This window comes from Colletotrichum jinshuiense, chromosome 9, assembly GCF_051148585.1.
Source record: "Colletotrichum jinshuiense chromosome 9, complete sequence".
In the NCBI taxonomy this organism is placed as follows: domain Eukaryota; kingdom Fungi; phylum Ascomycota; class Sordariomycetes; order Glomerellales; family Glomerellaceae; genus Colletotrichum; species Colletotrichum jinshuiense.
The window spans coordinates 3295124-3318128 of NC_139316.1; the positions used below are offsets into that span (position 1 = coordinate 3295124).

General features: G+C 51.4%; 6 protein-coding genes across 6 annotated transcripts; 3 read left to right on the forward strand and 3 right to left on the reverse strand.

Annotated features, from left to right (window-relative positions):
- Positions 1-739: 739 nt before the first annotated feature.
- On the forward strand, positions 740-1060 carry EsH8_IX_000862 (uncharacterized protein; the record flags this gene model as incomplete). The annotated part of the gene is made up of 1 exon (XM_083267198.1): positions 740-1060. The coding sequence occupies one exon, from the start codon at positions 740-742 to the stop codon at positions 1058-1060; it is 321 nt and encodes a 106-aa protein (XP_083130763.1).
- Positions 1061-1646: 586 nt separating this feature from the next.
- On the reverse strand, positions 1647-3520 carry EsH8_IX_000863 (uncharacterized protein; the record flags this gene model as incomplete). The annotated part of the gene is made up of 6 exons (XM_083267199.1): positions 1647-1964; positions 2020-2131; positions 2190-2383; positions 2433-2980; positions 3081-3189; positions 3287-3520. 6 exons carry the CDS (start codon positions 3518-3520, stop codon positions 1647-1649), a joined length of 1515 nt encoding a protein of 504 aa, XP_083130764.1.
- Positions 3521-6034: 2514 nt separating this feature from the next.
- EsH8_IX_000864 (uncharacterized protein) lies at positions 6035-7236 on the forward strand (the record flags this gene model as incomplete). The annotated part of the gene is made up of 3 exons (XM_083267200.1): positions 6035-6248; positions 6308-6867; positions 6922-7236. The coding sequence occupies 3 exons, from the start codon at positions 6035-6037 to the stop codon at positions 7234-7236; spliced, it is 1089 nt and encodes a 362-aa protein (XP_083130765.1).
- Positions 7237-7766: 530 nt separating this feature from the next.
- Positions 7767-9509, reverse strand: EsH8_IX_000865 (FAD-dependent monooxygenase; the record flags this gene model as incomplete). Its single annotated transcript, XM_083267201.1, has 4 exons — positions 7767-8023; positions 8171-8485; positions 8737-9022; positions 9108-9509. 4 exons carry the CDS (start codon positions 9507-9509, stop codon positions 7767-7769), a joined length of 1260 nt encoding a protein of 419 aa, XP_083130766.1.
- Positions 9510-16599: 7090 nt separating this feature from the next.
- EsH8_IX_000866 (acyl-CoA dehydrogenase family protein) lies at positions 16600-17947 on the forward strand (the record flags this gene model as incomplete). The annotated part of the gene is made up of 5 exons (XM_083267202.1): positions 16600-16683; positions 16742-16943; positions 16989-17068; positions 17165-17408; positions 17472-17947. The coding sequence occupies 5 exons, from the start codon at positions 16600-16602 to the stop codon at positions 17945-17947; spliced, it is 1086 nt and encodes a 361-aa protein (XP_083130767.1).
- Positions 17948-18830: 883 nt separating this feature from the next.
- Positions 18831-21497, reverse strand: EsH8_IX_000867 (uncharacterized protein; the record flags this gene model as incomplete). Its single annotated transcript, XM_083267203.1, has 6 exons — positions 18831-19120; positions 19174-19776; positions 19839-20145; positions 20207-20382; positions 20447-21131; positions 21189-21497. The coding sequence occupies 6 exons, from the start codon at positions 21495-21497 to the stop codon at positions 18831-18833; spliced, it is 2370 nt and encodes a 789-aa protein (XP_083130768.1).
- Between the last annotated feature and the right edge of the window lie 1508 nt (positions 21498-23005).

Genomic DNA, 23005 nt, shown 5'->3' on the forward strand with positions numbered 1-23005 from the left:
TCAATCACCGAGTTTACCGACGGGTCCGCAATCTGAGACACCTTAACGCCTAAACCTGAAAGCCTAAGCAAACCTAACATGCCTGCTCTGAAGAAAATTGCTGTTATAGGGGCAAGTTACAGAAGCTAAGATGAACTGCGCCATTCTAAACCAGGCACTGACCACAATCCGCGCCGCGCGGCGATTAGGGCTCTGGCGGCCTTGGCCATATCATCGTCCAGCAGCTCGCTGCCGCCGGCATCTTCGACCTGACCGTCGTTTACACGGGGCTCCCGAGCCAAGACTGCTCCGCCTAGGGTCAAGACCGCTACAGCTGACTATGAATCCCTGGACGAACTTACCACGGCGTTCCGTGGGTTTGATGCTGTCGTCTGTGTGGTCCCGGGCCACCTCGAGGCCCTACTCCTCCGCATCCTCGAAGCTGCCATAGCCGCAGGTGTCAAACGGTTCATACCATCCGAATTCGGGTCCGATCATCGCAACCCTTCAGCCCGATCCGTGCCTCTCTTCGCCGCCAAGATCTAAGCCAACACCGCCCTTGAGAAGGCCGTCGCAGAAGGCCGTATCGAGTATACGGTTATCCTCGGCGGGCCATGGATCGAATGGATCATGACTTGTGATACTGGTATGAGTATTCCCAAGCGCAGGTTCTACATCCATGAGGATGGCAACCTCCCTTTTGGCCTCAGTACACGCAAGGCGGTTGGCGATGCTGTTGCGGGCGCTCTCAAACGCCGAAATGACGGTGAATCAGGTCTTCCCGATCGAAGTCATCAACCTGACTCAGAACCGGATCATTGAGTTAGCCAGGGAAGCCTTGCCGAGTCTTGAAATCGAGGTTATTAGGGTCAGCACTAGGGAGCGGTACGAAAGAGGCGTGCACAGACTTTCCTCTGGGATCTTTGACTCGTCCTTTTTGGAGGACATCATTTTCCGATTTGTCTTCGACCCCGAGCTGCAGCTAACGTCGGATACCGAGAGCCCCAATGCGTTGCTGGGCGTCGAAAGGCTCAGCGAAGAGCAGTTCAAGCAGCTTGTTATTCAACTCAAGCGTAGTTGAACAAGCCGGGCTTTCTGCGATAGGGATCGATGGCAATGCACAACATTCGTTGCCTGCCTAATTGATTCACTAGTTGTATAGGCGATGTGTACGGATATTCGGCTAGTATAGTTACCCTTAAGTGGCAGAACTAGCAATCATCAGGCTAGAACATGTCCCGTGGAAAACACTAGGCCGGAATTGAATTTTCACATTGCTGGTGCGGAAATAAAGTTTGGTCCCTAGCGATTCGCAATAGAGACCTCGAGTACAGTTGCCCGCGGCCTCCGAACCACGATAGGCAGCCAACATTGTCTCAATTCTCAGGTATACCGCCGCGGCAGGCATCGGAATAAGTCTTCCGCTGACAGATGTCTGCGGTCTAAAAGTGTAAAAAAAAAAGGTATGTATGTAAAGCTCGTCGGCGATAGGCCAGCCTATATCTGAAACCCGAGCCCACGGACGTCAACGTTATCGTCGGCAAACACGCGGTCTCATTGGTCAGTAACCGAATACAATATTGTACAGTAATCCTCTCCATGGTATGTATGTCTATGAGTATACTTTTGTTCACAAAATAGTGCTCATGTCTGCACACCCCCCTCTTTTAGTAGGTGTAGCGGAACGACTTGTTCTCCTTGTCAGTCATCGAAGACCATGCCTCAGGCGCCATGTACGCGTCCTCGGACTGCTTGATGGCGCCACGTCTCTTGTTCTCCCAGCGGTAGTAGCCGTAAAGAACGAGCGTGACGATAGCGCAGCCGGCCTGGGTTCCCATGACGGCAATCTTGGCCGGGCGGTACTCGGGGGCGTCTCTAGCCTGGAAGGTCTGAGGCCCGATGATGTTACCCAGAGAGAAAGAGCCACTGACGATAGCGGCGGCGAAGGCACGCTTCGTGGCACCGCCGAAGTTGGCAGCAGTCCACTGGATACGTGTTAGTGACATTGTCGAGTCCACGTCAGTCCAGAGAGCTACTTACGGCGTAGAAGACGGTCAACGGGGCGACGACGGCGTTGACAAGGTAGATACCGGCCAGGCAGCCAGAGCGGTTGCTAACCGGGAGGAAGGACATCAGAGCACCACCGATGATACTACGCAAGGTTAGCAAATTGCTTTTCACCGCCCCAGATTCACCGTTGATTGACTCACGCTGGGATGATGCAGGCGACGATCCAAGCCCACCGGTTGGACTGATAACGAATACCGTAACCGACCAAGAGGGTGAAAAAGATGCTGACAACGCCCGAGGGCATGTTCATCAGGGCGGCGTGCTTCGAGTCATATCCGAGGTTGCGGATCAGAGTGGCCGAGTAGGTGGTGACGACACCGCTAGAGACGGAAAGCTTTATTTGCGTTAGCAGGCGACGGCTACACGGGAACCAGGCTACGTACGAGAACAACGGCCAGAACCATGAGGTACATTTGGGGGTCCATCAAGGCCTCGACAATCTGCTTGGGACGGAACTTGCGGCTCTCGATACCGGTCTGGTTGACGCTGACGTGCTTCAACAGGGCAACCTTCTCCGTGTCGCTCAGCCAGGTGGCCTTCATCGGGGTGTCGGGAACGAAGAGCAAAGTGCACATGCCGATGGTGACGGTAATGCAGCCTAGAACGACGAACATAATGCGCCACCCGGCGAGGCCTGCGCCGGGAGCGATGTGCTGGAAGCCGTACGAGATGGCACCGCCTAGAATCTGACCTAGGCCGAGACCAAGGTACCAGAAGGAGAAGCGCGGCGCCTGCTCCGACTTGGTGTACCATTGGGAGCTGATCAGCATTAAGGACGGGCCGATGGTGGCCTCGAAGATACCCAGGAAGACACGCGAGACGAGGAGGGTCTGGTAGTTGTGCGCGGCGGCACCGCAGGCGGTCGCGGTACCCCAGAGGATGACGTTCGCACCCAGCCACTTGGCCGCAGGAACCATCTGGAGGAAGTAAACTAAGCAACAAGTGTCAGCGCGTTTCTTGTTTCTTTTCTCGCGTCCAGGCCGAATTTCTTCTCTCGCGAGCAAGACAGGTGGAGGCGACGGGTAACGCACTGTTGGGGACCTCGAAGCAGAGGAGACCGACAAAGAGGAAGGTGGCGATGTTGGAGAATTCATTGCCGACCAGCTTCAGGTCTTTGCTGAGACCCATGACGGCGGCGTACTGCGATGGCATGTTAGATTTCTACTCTGCCGTCGAGGGAAAAGCCGCGCCGCAGGACAAAGCGTCCGGCAACGGGAGCTCGGGGGGAAAGACGCACGTTCAGGATAACCTTGTCCAGGAATTGCATGGTGTAACACCCGAACATCAGCGGCACAATTCGCCAGTCAATCTTGCGCCTCAGCGCATCGATATCCACGGAGCTGGTGTCGACACCAGCATCGCGATGGTCGTTAAGGTACTTCCACGCGGCATCGACGTTGCCAGACGGCGCCCTGGAGTCGGACGAGCCCGAGCTCGTAATGTCCCTGGTGTCCTTCTCGTCCGCAGACATCGTTTGTATCGTTTTGGGATTTAGAGTTTGATAAAAGAAAAAAAGTCAACGGCAGCAAGGAATCGCTTTCGATTATCAGTCTACCAAGAGCGAGGGGTGCAAGAAGCAACACGGTCCGTCTTGTGATCGACAACGAGGCACGCACAGGCTTCCGCTGCGGGACTGAGGGCTCAGGAAGGTTGGGGGTGTGATGTATGCGATCTGCAAGGCGTCAGATGGAAAAGAAAGGGTGAGGGTGACGATGAAGGCGGGAAGCTTAAGGAATAACAGCAGTGAGAAAGAGAGAAAAGCAACGAGGGACAGAAGTTGGTTGGCTGATCAGTTCGTCCGGTGAAACCCCGCCAGATAGCAGATCGAAAATCGTTCGAGGAGAGACCATTGGCAACGTGCTTGTATGCTGCTGCACCTTGTATCTTTGTACAACCGCCCCCATGTTGCGCAATATTCGAGGATGCAACTCCATCGCCTGGCATCAACCACGACCAGTACGTACCCCTACGGAGCCCCGATCCCCGCCTGCAGTTTACAAGGTTTTCGCTGCCAGGGCAGGGGACCGGGGACCCCAGCCACCAGAAGGAAGACCGGGGCTGGTCCCCGGCTGGCCGATGCATGGAGGTGGCAGCTTGAGCTTTCAGTCGGGGCAAGGGATATTCGTCTTACTCTGGATGCTCGCTCCGTAGCGTAAGGATACAGGCCATACATACCATACCATAGCATTACGCTTGATGGCTAGGGCCGGAGAGCCAAGTCCTAGCCGACTCTGCTGTCTCCCTGTCCCATTCATATCCGGTCGTATGTATTGCATTCAAATCTATTGGCCGATCCAAACCGTCTTACAACTCTGTCCAGTCTGGACCGCATTCCAGAGCGCGCGCAAGGGTCGAGCTGGGTGGCGACGAAGCAGGCCGTCTGCAGTCTGCTGATTCCAATCCAGTACCTAGGAGTCATCGGCAACCAACAAGGGGACCACCGTAATGTGGCGGGCAGTGTTGCTGAGTGAGGTGAGACAGGTCTTTTCCAAAAGTCCTCTGGTAATGAATGAATGTATCCTTTGGCGGGGGCAATGCACTATGCAAAAATGGGGGCAGTTTTTAATAATGGCAAGGCGACATGGTGGGAAGGACTAGCCGCCGTTAAAATTTCATTTGTCTTCCTGGATTAAACGATATTAATCTTTCTTTTTCTCCTGTACGTGTGCGGCGGTGCGCATTCGGAGAGAAAACTTTTGCTGTGCCTTCTCGTCTGGAGGCAGGACGGCGGCACAGCACTAACGACGGCGATTTTTTTGACAGATACCGCCTGGCCCGTTCCCCTTGCACCGGGCGCGGTGCCGGTTGCTGCCCGCGTTTTTTTGCCGTCACAGCTTATTCGGCCAATACTGCCCGCCCCAAATACCCTTGTCGATAGGATGTGGTAGGCCGTTGCACCATCCATCTCTTTGCTTCCAAATCCGAGGGCAATCCCTTGTGCTTAACACACCTCCGCACCACACCTCCGCACCACACCTGCTCCCCTTCGGATGGGACCCCAGGCGGCATAATGGAAACTCCCGTGGAAGCGAGGAAGAAGAAGGGTTTTGGAAACCAAATTTGCGCCTTGGCGAGTTTAATGTGTGGTGGCCAGAACCAAGCAACGAAAAGGGGACGATGCAGCAGTGCATTGAGGCGGGGAGGGGGCTTTGGCGATCTCCCATAGGCACAAGGCTAGGCACCTTTGCACCAATTCTTTTCCTAATGTCACTTTGAACATCCGAGAAATCCACTCGGAGTGGTATCATTGATTTACTCCGTGCTCCATGCACTTTTTCTTGATACCCTGGCTGGGCCCCGTCATTGGACCATGCCGACAGTGACAAGGCTCTGCTAGGCCTACGTTTCCGGGGCCAGCAAACCGTATCAAATTTGGCGGAATCCTCTAGATTGAGCCATCCTTGCGATGGTTGAGACATTAGAGGACCGTTTGTCTTCGCCTGGCAGGGCATCCTATCCTTTACCTTCCCCAATGTCGTGGCCTAGCATAGGGGCCAAATACGCGGGCAACTTCGAAAGATCGATGCAGGCCAAAGTGACTGGCCCGGCTGTCTTTGATTCTTGTGGATAAGACGATCCCCCTCTTCCCATCAGGCACAACAGGTACGAGTAGAAGGACGGACGACGCGGCGTTAATAAAGATTAAAGCGGCTCCCCCCAGTCATTCACTTCGTGGCGCGTGCTCTCCACCATTTCAAGTTCCCCTTGCTTTCCACCTGCAGATTAGGCTTTTTACCAGTCGACTGGCAGTTCTCTCCTTACTCGTCTGCTTTCGATTCCTCCATCAGCCCGTTTTTACTAAACCATTGGTCCCCCGCGCTTGTTTTGTCTTGGAAAGTGTGTTGGTTGTCTGCAAGCCACAACGAGCAGGAAATCGCGGCAACGCTAGACAAAGACCTGGCTTCTACGTCTTCGATTTACTCTTTGTGTTGGTCTTGACGCACGCACGCACGCACACAGCCAGCCGCTGCCGCCGTTATTCGTCATGGGCTGGGTTCTTAACGCCACTCCCGAGGTCGAGGCCATATCACAGTGGCCGACCATCATCGCCATCGTCACAGTCCTCTCCGTTCTCTCCGTCGCCGTGGTGGCCTCCCGGTTATGGATTCGGCATACGGCCAGAGGCCTGGCTTCCGATGACTGGATGTCCGCTCTCTCAATGGTTTTTGCTCTCATCTATTCCGGTCTTACCATCGGACGTGAGTACACCACTGCACTCTCTTTACATCAAAGTCACTTCTGACGATGGAGTTATCAGAAACGAGATATGGCCTTGGCTTGCCAATCAAGCTGCGGCCGCAGGCCAATCTAATCAGTTATACGCGCATCAACTTCGCTGGCCGGCCCGTCTACCAGGTCGGCATCAGCTTCTTCAAGATCGCGCTCTTGATTAGTTATCTGCGCTTGCTCAAGGGAACTGACCAGAAGAGCTACCGTCGTGTGGTCTGGTTGACCATTTTACTGGTCTTCCTTGCTCACTTGGGATGTGCTCTCTCGTTGATATTTGCCTGCACGCCAGTGGACAAGTCATGGAACCCCTTGAAAGCCGGAACATGCCTGCCCCCAGGCCCTTCATTCACTGCGTACGCCGTCGTCACCATTGTATCCGACGTTGTAGTCGCCGTTCTACCCATCCCGGTGTTGTTGAAGCTCAACATTCGCATCGAGAAGAAGGCCGGCCTCATCGGAATTTTCCTACTGGGCCTCTTCACAACTCTTTGCTCAATCCTGCGGTACCTCGAAATCAACCGTATCCAATTCGGTGACGGAAACTCGACGATGCTGGTCCTGTGGGGAACCATCGAGTTTAATGTGGGCGTAAGTTCGCCCGGGCATCTCAACCACGCAGATCAAGCTAATGAATCTGCACAGAACATTGTTTCGTCGCTGCCGTTCCTGGCTCCCGTGTTCATGAAAAAGGCGAAGAACTACCGCTCGAAATACTCGGGCGGCTCCTCGCACGGACGAAGCCATCTGAAGGGTGGCGAGAGATACAAGCTCAGCGAGATGAACCACGACAAGAGCGTTTTCGCCTCCGCCAACCACAGCAAGGGCGACAATGGCAGCGAGGAGAACATCCTACCCGGGAACATTATGAAATCTGTGACATACAGCGTCGAGGTCGACGACAAGGTAGGGGGCAAATCTACCCCACGACGGAGGGATTCGAAAGATTCACAGGCCTAGGCGCATACGAGATACGGTCACTATTAAAAAAGAAAAGAAAAAAAGGGAACAAACAAAATAAGGAAAAGAAAATGACAAGAAAGAACCAGGAAAAAAAAAAAAGACAATAGTACAACATGTGTACATGATAATGTGTAAGGATACAAAAAATCGTTAGAATTGATAGATCGGTCATAGATCGTTGGGGGCACTCAGAATTCACGTTCATTGCAGCGAGCGATCACTTCCAATCGAGGACTTTCGGAATCCGGCTGGATCTGGGCAATTCCTACACATCACTTTTTTCTCTTTTGCGAGAGAATGACATCCTTGATCGGAATCGTCAACGGGGGCCAGAGGGGGGACCTGGTCAACATGGCACGGGCTTCGTTGGTCCGTCCCTCTCTCCACCACAGCGAGGGGCAACACTGGAGACAATTACGTGTCAGCGTCACCCCATACATCCCACAATACGGTGCAGATCCAAATTCCCAGGCGTACGGTGTGCGCGATCTCTATGTAATTCAATATATATACAATCTACTGGTTATTTACTCTTCATCAAACTGAAGCTTCATCTCTCGTTTGCTCAGCAGTGGGCTCGTAGGGCTAATCTTGGGCCAGTCGTGCGCGTCCATGCAGGCCCGCCGCGACGCCAGCACGCCGGGTCGGGCTCTGGAGACGACGGCATCTTCGTATACATCCATGGCTGCCCGCAGATCAGCAAAGGCGGCGCCTGACTTCGGCACCACGTTCTCCGCGAAGTCCAGGACGTCGAGGATGGCGTGGTTCGCACCCTCGCCTCTGTCTGTGCGTGCCGTCAGTAATCATGCTCATCTATTTGAGACGAACCGCCGCGGAAGAAGGGAACAAAGCTGTTTCGAACGAAGCGGCGGCAAGAAGCGACGCTTGAACTGCGAAGGGCACAGGGTTTCGACAGCACGGCCTGACTTACACATCGCCATAGCATGAAAGGAGTCTCCCATCAACACCGCTCTTCCTCTCGACCTCAGTCCCTTTGGCGGAGGATAATCGTAGAGATCAAGTTGTTTCACGTCGGTGTCAGCTGGAATGTGGCGTGCAAGGGAACGAAACGGCTCCGACCATCCCTCGGCAAAGGACTTGATGAGCTCGATCTTGCCGGCATTGGTCTGCGGGTAGCCTGTCGGCTCCGACCTGCCCAAAAAGCCGGGGCGGTCGGGCCATGAGACGCACAGCTGACAGCTGTATTTGCCCATACTCTCATCGTTGTTGCCAGGCGCATCGAGCACTGCAAGCAACACACAGAGTGTAAATTAGTTTAGGTTTCTTTCTTCTTCCCTTTTTTTTTTTCGCCCCGCAGGCACACACGCGCGCGTATTTGGAAACACAAAGGGAGGAGCCGGCCACAACAGGGTTCTTTCGCCCCAGGGTGGTGGTGGTAATGATGGTCAGGGACGTCCCCGGTCGGCGAAAGAGAGATCGTCGCTTGCTAAAGAAACCTGGAACAAAACAAGGGCAGATGCATCGCAAAACACTCACTGCTAAGATAGATAAATGTGTTGTTCTGAGACGAAGTTCCCTGGAGAAAGAAGGGATCAAGCTTTCGGATTGGTTCCATCTGGTCGGGCGACAAGAGCATTTTCAGGCCCAAGAGCCGGACCGGGATCCGATGTCTCTCGTGCTGCTCCGGGAACAGCTGGCGTCGGACGCGGGATGGGCCTCCGTCGCATGCGACGAGCACGCGACCGGTCGCCGTAGAGCCGTCCTCGAAGGTGACGACGACGGAATCCTCTTTTTCTTCGTACTTCGAAAAGCCCTTCCCCCACTGTATTGAAATTTAGTACCGGACCGACGGCATCGCCAATGCCTCACGGTGGACACCAAGCATAGACTTGAGCAATGCGACATACCTGGATGTCGATACCGGTTGAAACTAGGCGGCGCAACCTCTCCCTCGTGACCCGGATCCGCAAGCTTTCCGGCGCCCGGGGGCTGGCACCTTTGAGCTCGCCAGTGCTGAGATCAAAAAAAGGGAACGCCGAGGCCTCACCTCTCGCAACGGCGGCGCGGTCGACGTACGCCTCGGGAAGCCGTGCGACCAGATCATCGGGCAGCAGGGATCGCAACGCCGGGAGCGACCAATGCAGCGTCAGCCCCCAGCCGACACCCCGGGTGGTGAGGTCCGTGTCGCGCTCGAAGATGCGGAAGGGGACGTTATTCTTGCGCAGATACTGGGCGAGCAACAGGCCGCTCACGCCGGCGCCAATGATGATGATGGGGAAGGCCCCTTGTGCTTGGTCTTGGTCCGCCATGGCCGACGTGCGTGTGATGTGGCTTTGCTGCCGCGGTATGATTTGGACGAATTATGAATAAGGAGGCTGGGGGGGGCGTATTGTTTGACACGAGCTGCTGCTTGTCTTCTCTTGCGGCGAAACGATGTGCGGAGTGAACAATGCACCAGCGGCGGCCAGGCAGATGAAACGTGAGGGTAAACGGCACCAATGAAAAGCAGTAATAATGTAATTGTATTTACGGTATGGCTGGGCAAGGAACAATCGCTCTGGGCCAGAGGCCATTGGCTTCGGCAGATGCAGGCTCCCAGTCGTCCAATTTCACTCGCCCCGAGGCCCCGTTTTCTCAACCCATCGAACCACCTCCCCTGCTGAATATGAACCGAAAACTCTAATCCCACTTGCCTTGGGCCCTGCAATGGCGGAATCGCCTGATGTCGGGGGCCACCGACAGGGATTGCCTGAGGAGCAACTCCCATGGGGCGGGAGGATCACCGGAGACCTCCCCGGCGCTACTGTGCCACTTTCCACTCACACCAAGCGACGCCGTCAACGGGATCTTCAGCGCTCTGCGGTTACCTACCATAGTAGGCAAGCGGGAGCGGGAGGGAGGGAGGGAGCGAGCCCAAAAGAAGCATTGGCAGCCGGCTTCTCCAGCTTGTGCCGCAAATTTGGCGGTAGTGTTCGCAACCACACCTCCAGAAACGGCCAGAGTTTCAGCCACACTGTGACGTCGCCAATCTCCAACAATAATGCCCTTGGTTTTTTCGGTCGTTTGACCCCAGAAATATTCATCTCAGTCGCTGTCAAGTTGTCGAGATAGAAGGGCAGCCAGGAAACCGGAACTCCTCATGAAAACAGGGGGTGCCAGGCCTCGCCAGAACCGCTAATCTCGGAGTAGTTAGGGGTGGGGGTAGAAAGGCTGATTTGCAAAAGGTCGCCTCTTGGCCCGTACGTAATTCCACCGAGACTCCACTGGGATAAAGTGGACAATTCGTGTTCTGGCTTCTCCTCCCTATTTACTCCTCCCCCAGAACCGCAGACGAAGTAGCGTAGCCGTTTCTCCCTCTTCAGCTAGCCCGGCCTGGCTAAGCATTCTGCCCAGTGGAGACCCGGGAAACCGTGCCGCGAATCCACCAAAGCCCTGTACAGAGTACTCGACAATATTCTCTGACGCACCAACCGCGCCTCTCGCAACCATTCAACAAGGGCTGCCTTGTCCTCATACAAGGCTCATCCCCCTCGAGTCGACCATTGGCTGCCTATATTATATGCCATGAGTCGAGTCGGCCCTGGGCTGGGAGCGTACTTTAGTAGGGCTGTATTCAAGGGACCAAAAATACTGTAGATACGGGTCGGATGAAGAAAATGAAATTGGCCCCCAGGCAGTCCTGTTTCCCCCTCGTAGATATCGGCGACGTTTCCAGATTTCCCTCCATGGACTCAAACCGAACAAGAGAGCAATACCAGGCGTCCATCAGACTTTTCATTGTGCAGCAACAACCCTGTACCAACTTATGCAAGGCCGCGGCACAGCACGCTGAACACCCACGCCGATTGCATGCCTAGTTGTTCTTTTCGGTGATTTCGTTTTCGTTACGATGGCATAGATTAGGCAAAGCGCCGCTCTCAGTGTCATCTAGATTGGAAGGGGTATGCCAAAATGCTGTCGTCGAACAGGGTCGCAACACACCCGCCCAGCAAAATGCGCCTGTCCGCTTCCAGAATCCTCGGAATGAAACGTTGCGGTGGCGGCACTTGTTGGTTTTCGCCCGATTCACACCAACCGAGCCATCTCATCATTTTCTAGGTTCTGACTGGTGTTATTTGGCAAATGAATATCGGATCGAAATTTGACTGAAATGTTCCGATCCCTCAATGCTCGAGTCAACCTGGCCGAGACGGTTTTACTCCGTCGACCAACCCTCCTTTGAGTGGTTTCTGGCATTTGACGCCGGCTTCCCGGCCTTCTGGAGTAGCTGTCTGACGCGAGGATTGCGTGCATAGGTCCAGCAACTACCGTGTGTTGTTGTCATTTGACTTGGTTGCAGCAGAGATGCATAAATCGCGCTGTGCTGCAGGCTGCATCTACCGATTGTGCCTCCGACCGCCAAGATAGCGACATGCAACCCATACGGGCGGAGTGCATTACTTACGGTCTTTCACAACATTTAGGGCTCCAGAAGGCCATCGTTCCTTGCCCTCTCAGCCAAAATGCCCCTGAGCACTCAAGGCGAGCATCCAGGCTCGATCGAATGTCTGGATCCTATGTACACCAATGGAGTTCCAACCGAGACTGGGGTGTTGAAGATATTTGATGACTGGACCCCCCCGACGGTCACAGGGGATGGATACGGGGACCCACACACAGTGGACGAGTGATATGCGACAACATGGTGGTCAAGTACTTACTACATTATCCCTGTCGGTACCAAGGCCAGGGTCTGGTGCAAGGAGGTTTTCAAAATGCCGAGCATGACGGTGATGCGTCCCAATGGCCGTTGGAGGTTTTAGACGGCCCATAGCAGAGATGTTGACATCAAAGAACGGCAACGGCATCAAGCAGTGGCTTTTGGGGAGCAACGAAAGCGGGCGCAGTGAGTCCCTCGACCGATGTGCGACAAATCTGATGTCGCAAGTGAGCGAGCGATGAACTGCATGGAACCCTCCCTGGAGCATTCCCACCGTTTGAATGCATGGCCTCCATGTCGACAAGGCCTTGGACGAGCTGGTTCGCTTCCCAAATGCTGGGTATGTTGCATGCATACACAGTAGCGGACGGGTCTGGGAGACTTGGATAGCGAAGACTTCCAACGAATCCAGCAGGGAGGTTGCATATCGGCCAGTTCCCGCAGTTCCGGATTGAGTAACCAAGGGCCGTCTTGAGCGCCACAACCAGGAGATTCCAATAGCGTACGATACGATGGCAAAATGAATATTGGAAACATCGCGAGAGGTTTCCTCTTTAGGCGAAGCAAGCACCTTTGCAGCTGATGGATACCTCATCGCTTTCCAGGGGCCTTTAAGAAACCAATCCATTAGTCAGAAACTCATCAATGACTTTGTCCTTTTGTGATCTTCTTCCGTCGGCAATTTATATGATCTGCAGGGCCTCCTTGTTTATGACATGTGTAGATGCTGTTGCCTTAAACAGAGGGGACATTTGGTCTAGACTTGCCGTGAACCACGAATACCGGAGGCTGTGGCTTGATCCCGGCCGTCCACGTCAGCATGCGCACCCTGCCCCCTTCAAGTGCATACATGAACTACTGCAACTTTCATGGGTAACACGTTTTTCACGGCTGCGGACTTTACGTGTTCAGCTAGTTGCCTTTCTGCACGGGCACGATACCTTGCAGGCACAGTTTGGTTGTGTGTTGCCAACCAACATGTTGGCGTCGTTTTCGTGGCATACTATACCACTTTGACCCGAATTCATGGCCTGCGAGAAATCTTGGATTATGAAATGCTCTTCACGGTGCAGGCAAGATAAGCCGGGGTCTGCTTGAGCAGAAATAACCGACGAAGAGGAGCTTCGTAGCCGAGCGAGTGGCGGGTGGCGGGGACACAAAACTGCGTCAGCCGATGACACCGCAATTGGTCACTTGAAAATCTGATCACAAGTGTTGACAGAATGGTTTGTTTGGAGGTCTTCTTAGATGCATTTTGAGTAATAACAGCTTCAGCAATCTATGCAGTGGGTTGAGAAAGTCTATTCAAAGGCATCCATGGTGAACCAGTTCAATTCTTTAAGAACGCAGACCCGGAGGGCTGCTGATGAACCCGAAAAGATGTTGTAAGAAGCTGCTGCTTAATCAATTCAGTTACAATCTGGATTATGACCAAGTAACATGCATATTCACGTAGCCCCGTATTACAACTACTTGATTAAATGGTCGGCCATTGCTGTCTTTTACGCCTTAGGTGGCATATTAAAACTTTACCATTATCTTTGACCATCTCTTCGAAAATAAGCCGAGACTTAACTCTAACACGGTACTATTGTCTACAAACAGCGGGAGTAATCTCGCCCTCAATCCTAGTACGTCTGTTGTACTGCTGAAGATCGGCGAGACTCATTTTAACAAAGTCGTACTCCTCGAGCGCTTCCTCGGACGAACGTGATGCAATTTGTGGCGGCATTTTTAAGTACACCTCGGGATGACTCATTTCCTCCGTATTTTGGTCAGAATCCTTCAACCCACTGCCACAGTAACACATGTGAAGCAGGGGCCGAAGCGTCGGTAGGCAGCAGCATATCACGGCACTATTCAAATTTGTTTGCATTGGTGTCCAAGTAGTGGTACAAAGCAAGAGAGGTAAACATACCAGTAGGCTTCCAAACCCGTCCAGATCATCAAGTCGACAGTGCCCCATGTGGGATCCGAATAATCAAAGGTAGTCACTTTGATCAATCGTATGATTGTTACGAAACAGTTACTGTAGGATAATAGTCAATAAAATTCTCCTGCCTCCAATTGCACATTCATAAGCACAAATGGTAGAAAACTTACAAGCCACCAAACACGAAAGAAGCAATGAGGAGTATTTTCTTCGGAAGTGGCATCGTCAGCCTTAAAGCGTAAGGGATAGGAATGAGAATAAGAACAAAGTCGGTCACAATGCTACCGATTGCAATACTAATGTAGAGGCGAGAAAGGTTGATGCAGTTCTTGTGCGTAGTCCAGAAATTCTGAACAGGAATGCAAGCCACGATTGTGGGTATAGTCTAGGACTGGGGTTAGCAACTGACTAGACTGACAACAAGATTTTCTTCCTCGAACATACAAAGAGCAGTACTCATTGCCCGCTTTAATTGGAACTGACAAAAAATACAAGAGAATAGAAAAACGTGAGGTCGGGAGGCTTACAGCATAAATTGCCCACGCGCCGATGAAAGCCACGAGGCCGTACAAATAAAATCGTGCGCTGAAGAGCCCAAAGATACGGTGATACAACACGACGAGGGATAGTCGTGCGGAAGCCAGACCCATTGGATACATTATTTCGTTGGCAAAGATTGTCTGGTAAAACCGCATGATGTTCAAAGGATCCTCCTCCTGAACAACGACTTCGTGTCTGCCCAGCCCAAACTTGAGCCAAAGCATTGTTCCAGTAAAGACCCCGACGATGAACACCTGGGAGGTAAAATTAGTGGACAAGTTGAGGCAAAGACCCTGTGAAGCTCAGTGACAACAAAATTGAGTCTTTTCAAGCACTGCAAGTGGGAGCCTACCTCTGCAGCCACAGCTAGCCAATCGTCCCATGATAATCTCCGTCCCGATCGCCTGACTGCAACCAGTCTTGCGCAAACGGAAAGTATCGAGAGAATGAAAAATATAACATGGATCGTGTATACCTCATCTGCTCGACTCTCGGCCCTGAAAGCCGCCGATTCCTCCGCGGTCATGAACGACATTCCTTTGGAAACGTCCAATGGCCTAAATAGGGAGCAAAAGGGGATGATAATCAATTCATAGTAGGCGTAAAGGAACGAAAATCAACGATGAGTGAACGAAGGTGTGGTATGATGACATTGAAGCGTATATTGGCTCTAGAACAATTCTTAACCCTAAAGAGGGGAACTGCACATCCTGAAACAACATGCCTTGCAAAGGAAGTTTTCCGACAAAGGCAGAGTTTCGTGCACCGCACGGAGGAACTTACCGTTGAAAAACTTTGTCCGTTCATCCATCCTGGCCATGTATATCATAACACAAACTCTAAATTATCACTACGCTAACTATGAGAAAGTAGACTCCTGGGCTAGGTGTATACGCATTACTTCCGAAGACTGAAAACGTAATTGCTGTCAGCATGTGCCTTTCTAATTATCCCAGTATTGCGAGGAGTAGGACCAGTAACCCAACGGTTCGGCCAGTTACCTAATGATAAGGTTTAAGCTAATACAGCTTGGCCTGTGGTTGATTTATTTGTGTCAATGGCATACTTGTATTTCATAGATTGAATTGGGAATGTTTTGGGGCACAAGCACAAATTCGAGTGTAGAATTTCTTTTTAAAGTACATCTGCCACAATGCCACAACGAGCGGATCGAGTCACTAAGAGATGCATATGCGCGAGATACCTGACCTGATAGTAACGAATGACCTAGGAAAATTGGAAAGTGTGCGGTTGAAAGTTAAATAATCACGGATACCCCAAAAAAAGGTTGAGCCGTTGATGCGAACCCGCATTGCCTTGAGTCAAAAATGACTCGAGGATTGCAATGATTGAGGTCCTCTAATACGTCAGTTTTAGCGAGAATTGACGAGCACATCGTATGCTGTGTTTGGAATAGTGTCAAACTGCGCTGTAGAATGAATGTCCAGCTTGACCTTTTATTACATAGGTAATATCAATACAAGCACTTTGATACCACGCTCCAAGGAATTGGAATGCCAACAGACGTTGCCATATTGCCGCATCACGTTCCTGAATCATAGCCCTTTTGTCTTTTGGGGGAGGGGGGATTGCCTTTGCCATCACATACCCGGAAAACAAAGTGTCGCACTAATTACTGCCAATGTTCCCTAAAGCGCGTGCAGCCAATTACCAAAAATAAACAAATCAACTATTTGACATGTCTCACGTTGCTGCAATCTACCGCTTTGGTGCTGATAGAACACACTGGTTTCAAAGTCCTCAAACGAGTGCTTGCGAGGTTGGGGTAATTTCCCATAGCCTTCATTCTTTCTCATCGTGTTACCTATATTGGGCCACTGGCAGTGGCAGTGCGCCGGGCATGTGCTGCCTCGGTCCATTTTGTACACGTGCGGAGTCACATGGAGGAGTCGCTACAAGTCTGACATCGGGAACTTGACATGAAGCCTGGTAACTGAAGCCTCGTAATACAAAGTTTCGAACAATATAATACCCCAGGACCGAAAATTGTGATCGATGGCCCCCAAAAAGTTGACACCCGAGCCTTATGGCAATCCTGAGCCATTCGCCGAACCGAGTTGGTACAACGCTCTAGCCTCGCCATACTATAATGAAAGCCACAGAAGGGTGCGCGAATATGTTCGTAGATACGTGGAAGAGTATATTGCCCCAAATATCCAGGTATGGGAGGAGAACGGTCTCGTGCCCGACGAGGCAAGAATCCACTATGTTCAAGCAGGCTTGGCTTTTCCAGACATGCCACGCGAACACGCGCAAGGTGCAAAACGCCCTGGGGAAGTTCCAGCAGAAGGTGAGAGAAATATATTCAACAATACAATTGTATTTGTCTTTTAATTTGATCGTTAGAGTGGGATGTGTTTCATTCTCTTGTCATGAACTATGAGCTTAGCAAGATCTGGGCTGCTGGTGTTTCCGCCGGTCTTTCGGGAGGCACAGTCATTGGCTTGCCGCCCATTATACATCATGGTACTGAAGAGCAAAAGAGATGGTGGCTTCCGGGACTTCTCTCTGGAAAAACAAGTTTCTGTCTAGGCTGTACCGAGCCCACTGGTGAGTTAACTCATACACACGAAAGTGTAGTGCTGACAAGGCTAGGCGGCTCTGATTTGGCAAATTTGAGAACTACAGCTAGTAAGACGAATGATGGTGAGCACTATGTAGTAAATGGTCATAAGGTAAGATAATATTGCGAATCCCGTGCATGAAGAGCATCGAGATACCGATACACATGCCATTTTGTACTTTTGTAACAAGCACTAATGCCTTACCAGAAATGGATCACAGGCGCATTGCGAGCAACTCACATGACAACCGCTGTACGAACCGGCGGCCCTGGAATAGGTGGAATCTCCGTCCTCGTTGTCCCTCTCGATCTTCCAGGTGTATCTCGTCGTAGGATTAAGAACAGCGGATGGAACGCTGGAGATAGCACTTGGGTAACACTGGAGAATGTCAAAGTACCAGTGGACCATCTCATTGGACAAGAGAACTCCGGGTTTCACTACATTATGACGAGTATGTATCCTTGCATAACCGAGCTATTTAACGCTATCCAACGACTCACTGAACCCGTCATAGACTTCAACCGGGAACGTTTCATACTTGCCGTCCTCATGAATGGCCAAGCCCGAGTCTGTCTTGAAGACGCATGGGCATATGCAGTGGATCGGCAGACATTTGGGAAACAGCTCATGGCTCACCAGATAATCCGCCATAAGCTAGCAACTCTAGCTCGGTACATTGAATCGCATTGGGCCTGGCTCGAGCAAATTGCATACCACGCACAGGTGAGTGGTGCGATGGGAACAGAGCTGGCATCGAGAATCGCTCTTGCAAAAGTTCATGGTGGTCGCCTCCTGGAACTTGCCAACCGAGAAGCCCAGCAAATATTTGGTGGTGCGGGCTATCAGCGTGGTGGAGTTGGAGTTCGAGTGGAGCAAATTAGTAGAGATTTGCGGGTGAACATAGTTGGTGGCGGGAGCGAGGAGATTATCACGGATTTAGCTGTCCGGCAGGAAATTGGCGCCGCTGCACGGAGGAGTACCAAGCTCTAAAACTTTTGTCGTGAGTAAGCATCAGAAAAGAGGTACTTGAACTACACTCATGAATAAGAAGTATTCGCCATTTTGGCTTATATTGAAATGCCCTAGAACTCATGCCAGAAAGGCAGATGTTCATCTGAAAAGTGGCAAGCGAAATTGAGCTCAGGTCTAAGGGAAGGTGCAACCCATCATAGACAAGGAATAGCATGTTCAGCTTAATGCAAAGTGCTCCTTGCCCCAACTTAAACTCATGCATAGGAGCTACTTCCTGGTATCAGGAAACTAGGTTCGAATCAGAGTTTGAGAAAAGAACCGTATATGGCTAAGATAAGGCCCAACATGACGTATTTGCCATGTTTGAAGTATTAGCCATGTTTGAAGTATTAGAAAGTGACTCAAAGGCGCAAACATTCTTTAAAAGTCCCAACACCGGGATCTTGGCTCTTTATATTGCATGTAATATAACCATGTATCGTTAATGCCGCATAGTGCATCTACAAACAGTACCCATGAGTTTTGCAACTGTCATGGTCCATAAAGCGACTGGGAGGGCTATTACCATGCGGAAAGTCTTTGCTATGGCACAGCTCCTAATGAATATACTCGTGGCTTCAGATTTTGGTTTAAATATGAGTAACACGATTGCGAATGGGATGAATGTGCCGTTTCTTCCCAGATGGCACTACCCTGCCTTCAAGCAGATTCAAGAAACCATCGAGGCCGCGCTTCGTTGAGCCTCCAGGCACAGAGACTCCTGCGTCAGTCAGAGCCTGTCTTACGTCGGCGACAGTTGCCTTTGAAGTCGAAGCGGGCGCCTCAATCTCATCGAAGCTTCACGTTGTTATTAATATAATATTCAATCGAGAGCCGGGCCGGTTCATATCGGAGAGACTCACTAGTAGACACCGTACGGGCCGGGTTTCCCTGACGCCTTGGCGACCTCTCCACCATTCAATTCTTGTTTCCCGATAAGCTTGAACTTTCCGGCAATTCCCTGAACAAAGTCTGTTTCACGATACTCGGAATTAGCTACAGGTGCAATGTAGCGGCCGGATTTGGAGTTGATCATGAATAAGTAGTCTTTGGTGGTTGTGAACATGCCGTCCCCAAGGTTTAATGTCGTGGCCATGACCTTGCGGACTTCGTTTGCATCGTTTGAGGGAGTGTTGATGTTGAGAACGAGATCTTTGAGTAGTTAGTAGCTGTAACTATGTGGTCGTCAGGAAGGGAGGGAAAACCTTGGACTTCATAAATTCCGGGCTCGCCCTTGCTGACCACACCAGCCTCTAGTTTGTCCAGCATGTTAACTGTGGCAGCATCCAGGTCTGTGGAGCGAATGACCAGGCCCGTAGTTGCTGGCAACTTTCCAATGGCGGCATCAAATTCGGGGTTGATGTAGTACCACTGAATCCAAGTCTTCAAAGCCCATTTCTCCTGGTCGCTGAGGCTGTAAGCCTTTGAAGTTGCTGTGGCAATCTTTGGCCAGTCAGCGGTGTTCTTGGTGGCCTCCAAGAGAAGGCTGCTGATTTCGTCGACATTTGCAGATACAGACTGCGCCTTTGTGTACCAGTTGGCGAAGCCTTCACTCATGGTGGTAATGAGCTTCGTCTCTTCGGCAGTGATACCAGCTGTGCTTGAAAGGGCCGCGACAACTCGATCAGCCAATGCGATGGCTTCGGATGTCCCGAGCTCTGTCGTTAAGCCGGTCTTGTCGTTCCAGACACTCTCCGGGGCTTCTAGAGTCTGCGGGCTCATGAAGCAGCATAGCTTCCGAAGCAATCCCTTTTGACGTCTAACCTTTACGCCGGCGCCCTCAATGCATACCTTGCAGTTATCAAAGCCTAGCCTTGTTAGTTAATCCGCCAATGTCAAAGATGATCGGAACCAGTATTAGGTAACTTACCGCCCTCCTCGATCGACTTCTCCATAGCAGCAACATCAGTATCGGTATACAAAAGCTTTGGCTTTCCATCGCCTGCATCGCGGAAGATTTGTACAGTGTTTTCGCCTTCTTTAGCCTCTAGCATAATCCCCTTGCCCTCGCCAATGGTTGCGGTGGCCTTGGTGAACTTGGCCAGAACCGCGTCGATGGCACCGACGGCCCTGGCTGCCTGGACGACATCCTTTGCCAGACTAAGGAGAGATACAACATCGGCGAATATGCTACCGGCCTTCTCAATATCATTGTCGTATTTGAGTTCGTGAATGCTCTGGGAGTGTGTTGTTAGATACAGGCCATGAATAGTCAGCCCGATTCTCATGATAACTTACATCGAATGCTCTAAATGCGTCTCTGCATCCTTCTCGGATCGTCTTTCCGAGGCTGGCTTCGAAGATTTCTGTGAGATGGCTCATGCCCATGCAAGTAATCTTGAGCTCTTGTACATGTGGTGTAGCAAGGAATTTGAATGCCCCGATCGCCTGGTTGATGACATTTTTCATTACACCTGCGTATCCCGCCCGTGTCAGTATGAAGGGCCATGAAGTCTAGATAGCCTTTGGATTGCCTACCCATCCAAAACTGGTCTTCCAGGGGAATGTTTGACTCTGGAGTGCCGAACAGCGGATCATTGGAAGTCTGGCGCTTTGATGCGGCACTCCCGCTGCTACCACCACCTCCGCCAACGCCGCCGACATACTTGATCCCGGCAAACAGATTTGACGTGCATGCAGCCCCAGAAGGGTTCGCGACGCAGGGACCTTGACTGATCTTTCTCACGCATACTTCTAGAGCATCCGAAGCGTTGGCCCCGTTGCGAACCTCAGGGAGATCGAGACAGAACGCCGGCCAAAGGTGGAGAATGCAAGTCTTGTTGGACGGGTTGGCATCACAACCGCTGGGAATAGTTGCGTAGGAACGTGCAACAATGCAATCGGTTGACCCCATACTTTCAAGCATGGATGTCGAGGTGTTTCCCGCATCGGCGAACCTGCACTCGGGGATAGCACCCTCCGATGCAGGCAGAGTGTTCCCAAAGGACGAAGCCGTGAGATTAGTCAAAGCTGTTTGTGGGTAGTACATGGTCCCTGTGGTGGGCGGAACGATCAATTTTCCGGTATCGTTGGCGTAGGCGCAGAACTGCGTTTGGCTCGCCGATGGAAACGTGAGGGCATCGCCGGCGGTGCTGGGTCTCTCGAGTGCGCCGAGTGTAGAGGTGAAGATGAAGAAAGGCTGCTTGTCTCCGGGGATACCGACCTAGTTAGCCGTATGATTAGCAGTCTAGTCTTGGTCGATTTTGCAACACGGGCTTACATAGAAAGTCTGGTTCTTAGCAAGATCGCACGCTGCAACTTTGACGGTACCATCAGAAATATCCCAGCAGCCGCCTCCGGAGCCTGCTGGTTCGGCGACCTTGATTGCTGTAGCATCCACAAAGGACTTTCCGCCAGCCAAAATACCGTTTGTCAAGTAGAAAGTTGTGGCAAGACCGTCAGCTGTACCACCAGCCATCGTCGTGTCGCTGCTGGACTGGACCGGCGTGAACTTAGACGCGTCACCTTGGGCGTCTTGGAGACTCGTGGCACATGTTTGTTCTGATTCCGATGTGGCAAAGAGTTTCATTGGCATCCCCAGAGTCTTTGAATTTTACTTGTCAGTCCTAAGCTACCGAGGGTACATGTGTTGGTAAGAGGCTGGCTCACCCATTCCACTGTATTGTCCGTCTGGCTATTTACTACTGCCGCAGACAGAGCGATAGCGAGCGCAAGGCTCTCGGACAATGCCGGGAGTTTAACCATGATAAAAAAAATTCACAACAAGAGAAATTGACTGAACGAGTGCAAATAATGAATGAAGGAACGGATCTTGATAGGAAAGGAGTGACAGAGGGCCGTGATTGACCTGACGAGCTAATGTCGTCCGTACTTTCGTTGGACAATAAACGTTCTTTTTATCGTCCGAACGCATTCCAAAAACAAACCAAACTGTCTTGGCACCAGACCCGGCTTGTCCGCCTTACCCGAGCTGAAAACATGATTAGCAACGGTGGAGTTTTCTTAAAAGTACAATAGATAGAGTTGACACCAACTCTCCCAGATCGTCATGCATATGCCTCTTTCAGAATAACCGACGCGGTTTGGACCCTGGAGCCCCTACTTAGCAGTCGTAGCAATGGTGCGCACATCGAACTGAGATAGATTGCCCAGCCTTGGCTGTCTCTGGCTATTTCCCTGTATCCGATGGTGTCGGCGTTTCAGCTTCGAGCCTTGTGGGTCTGCAAACAGGACCCGTCCTGTCGTTATCGTCGTAGGAAATACAGTTCGACCCGGCATCTGCTGCATGACAGCAACACGGGTATCTATTAAAAGAATCACGAGGAACTATTTACTCAAATAACTCGAAGAAGAACTGGATCTACGAACATTTGGTTGAAAATGAGTTTTATAAAATGGTAATTACAGTTGTGAAGTATATTTGCTGAAGTCATTGGTAGCCGAGTAACGCTGCGAAGCTGTTCGAGCAGGTTTGCCAATGATTACCAAGGTTCCATAGTCACAAGTTCGTCACTAACGCAAGTCTGGTTGAAATAGAATGTGATGGTCGTGATTGTATGCCTAGCAGTTTAACATGAGGCGAACTGGGCATTTGGGGGCCAACCAATAAACCAAAGGTGCCCGGTGTGTGCGTGTGTAAAAATACCTTCAAGTGAGTTTATTAAAGCGCAATTTTTGTTCATAAATTTTATGCTATATGGCTGGGCTTGATTTGTTGATAAACTCTAAATTAACAGTGACGCTCCGGTAGAACCCTCTATGCTAGTTCCCACAGCCCAACCAGGCAAACTTTGGCTGTGATACGCGAGGCGCCGCCTATCCATTTGCCTTGGGAAGATGTCCGAATGGGCCGAAGGTCTCGTACGAGAAATGACAGCAGCGCGATGGCCACGAGTCAGGTTGAAGTCAGGACCACTACTTTAAGTCCCCCCTAGTGAGGCGCAGTGGTGGATTGAGCAGAATTTTGACCACAAAACTGAAACACCCCAACAGATAATATATAGAGAATTCAGGAGTCGATTTTCTTAGTATGAAACAAGTTGGAATATGCCGATCATACCTGCTCTTTTTATACGA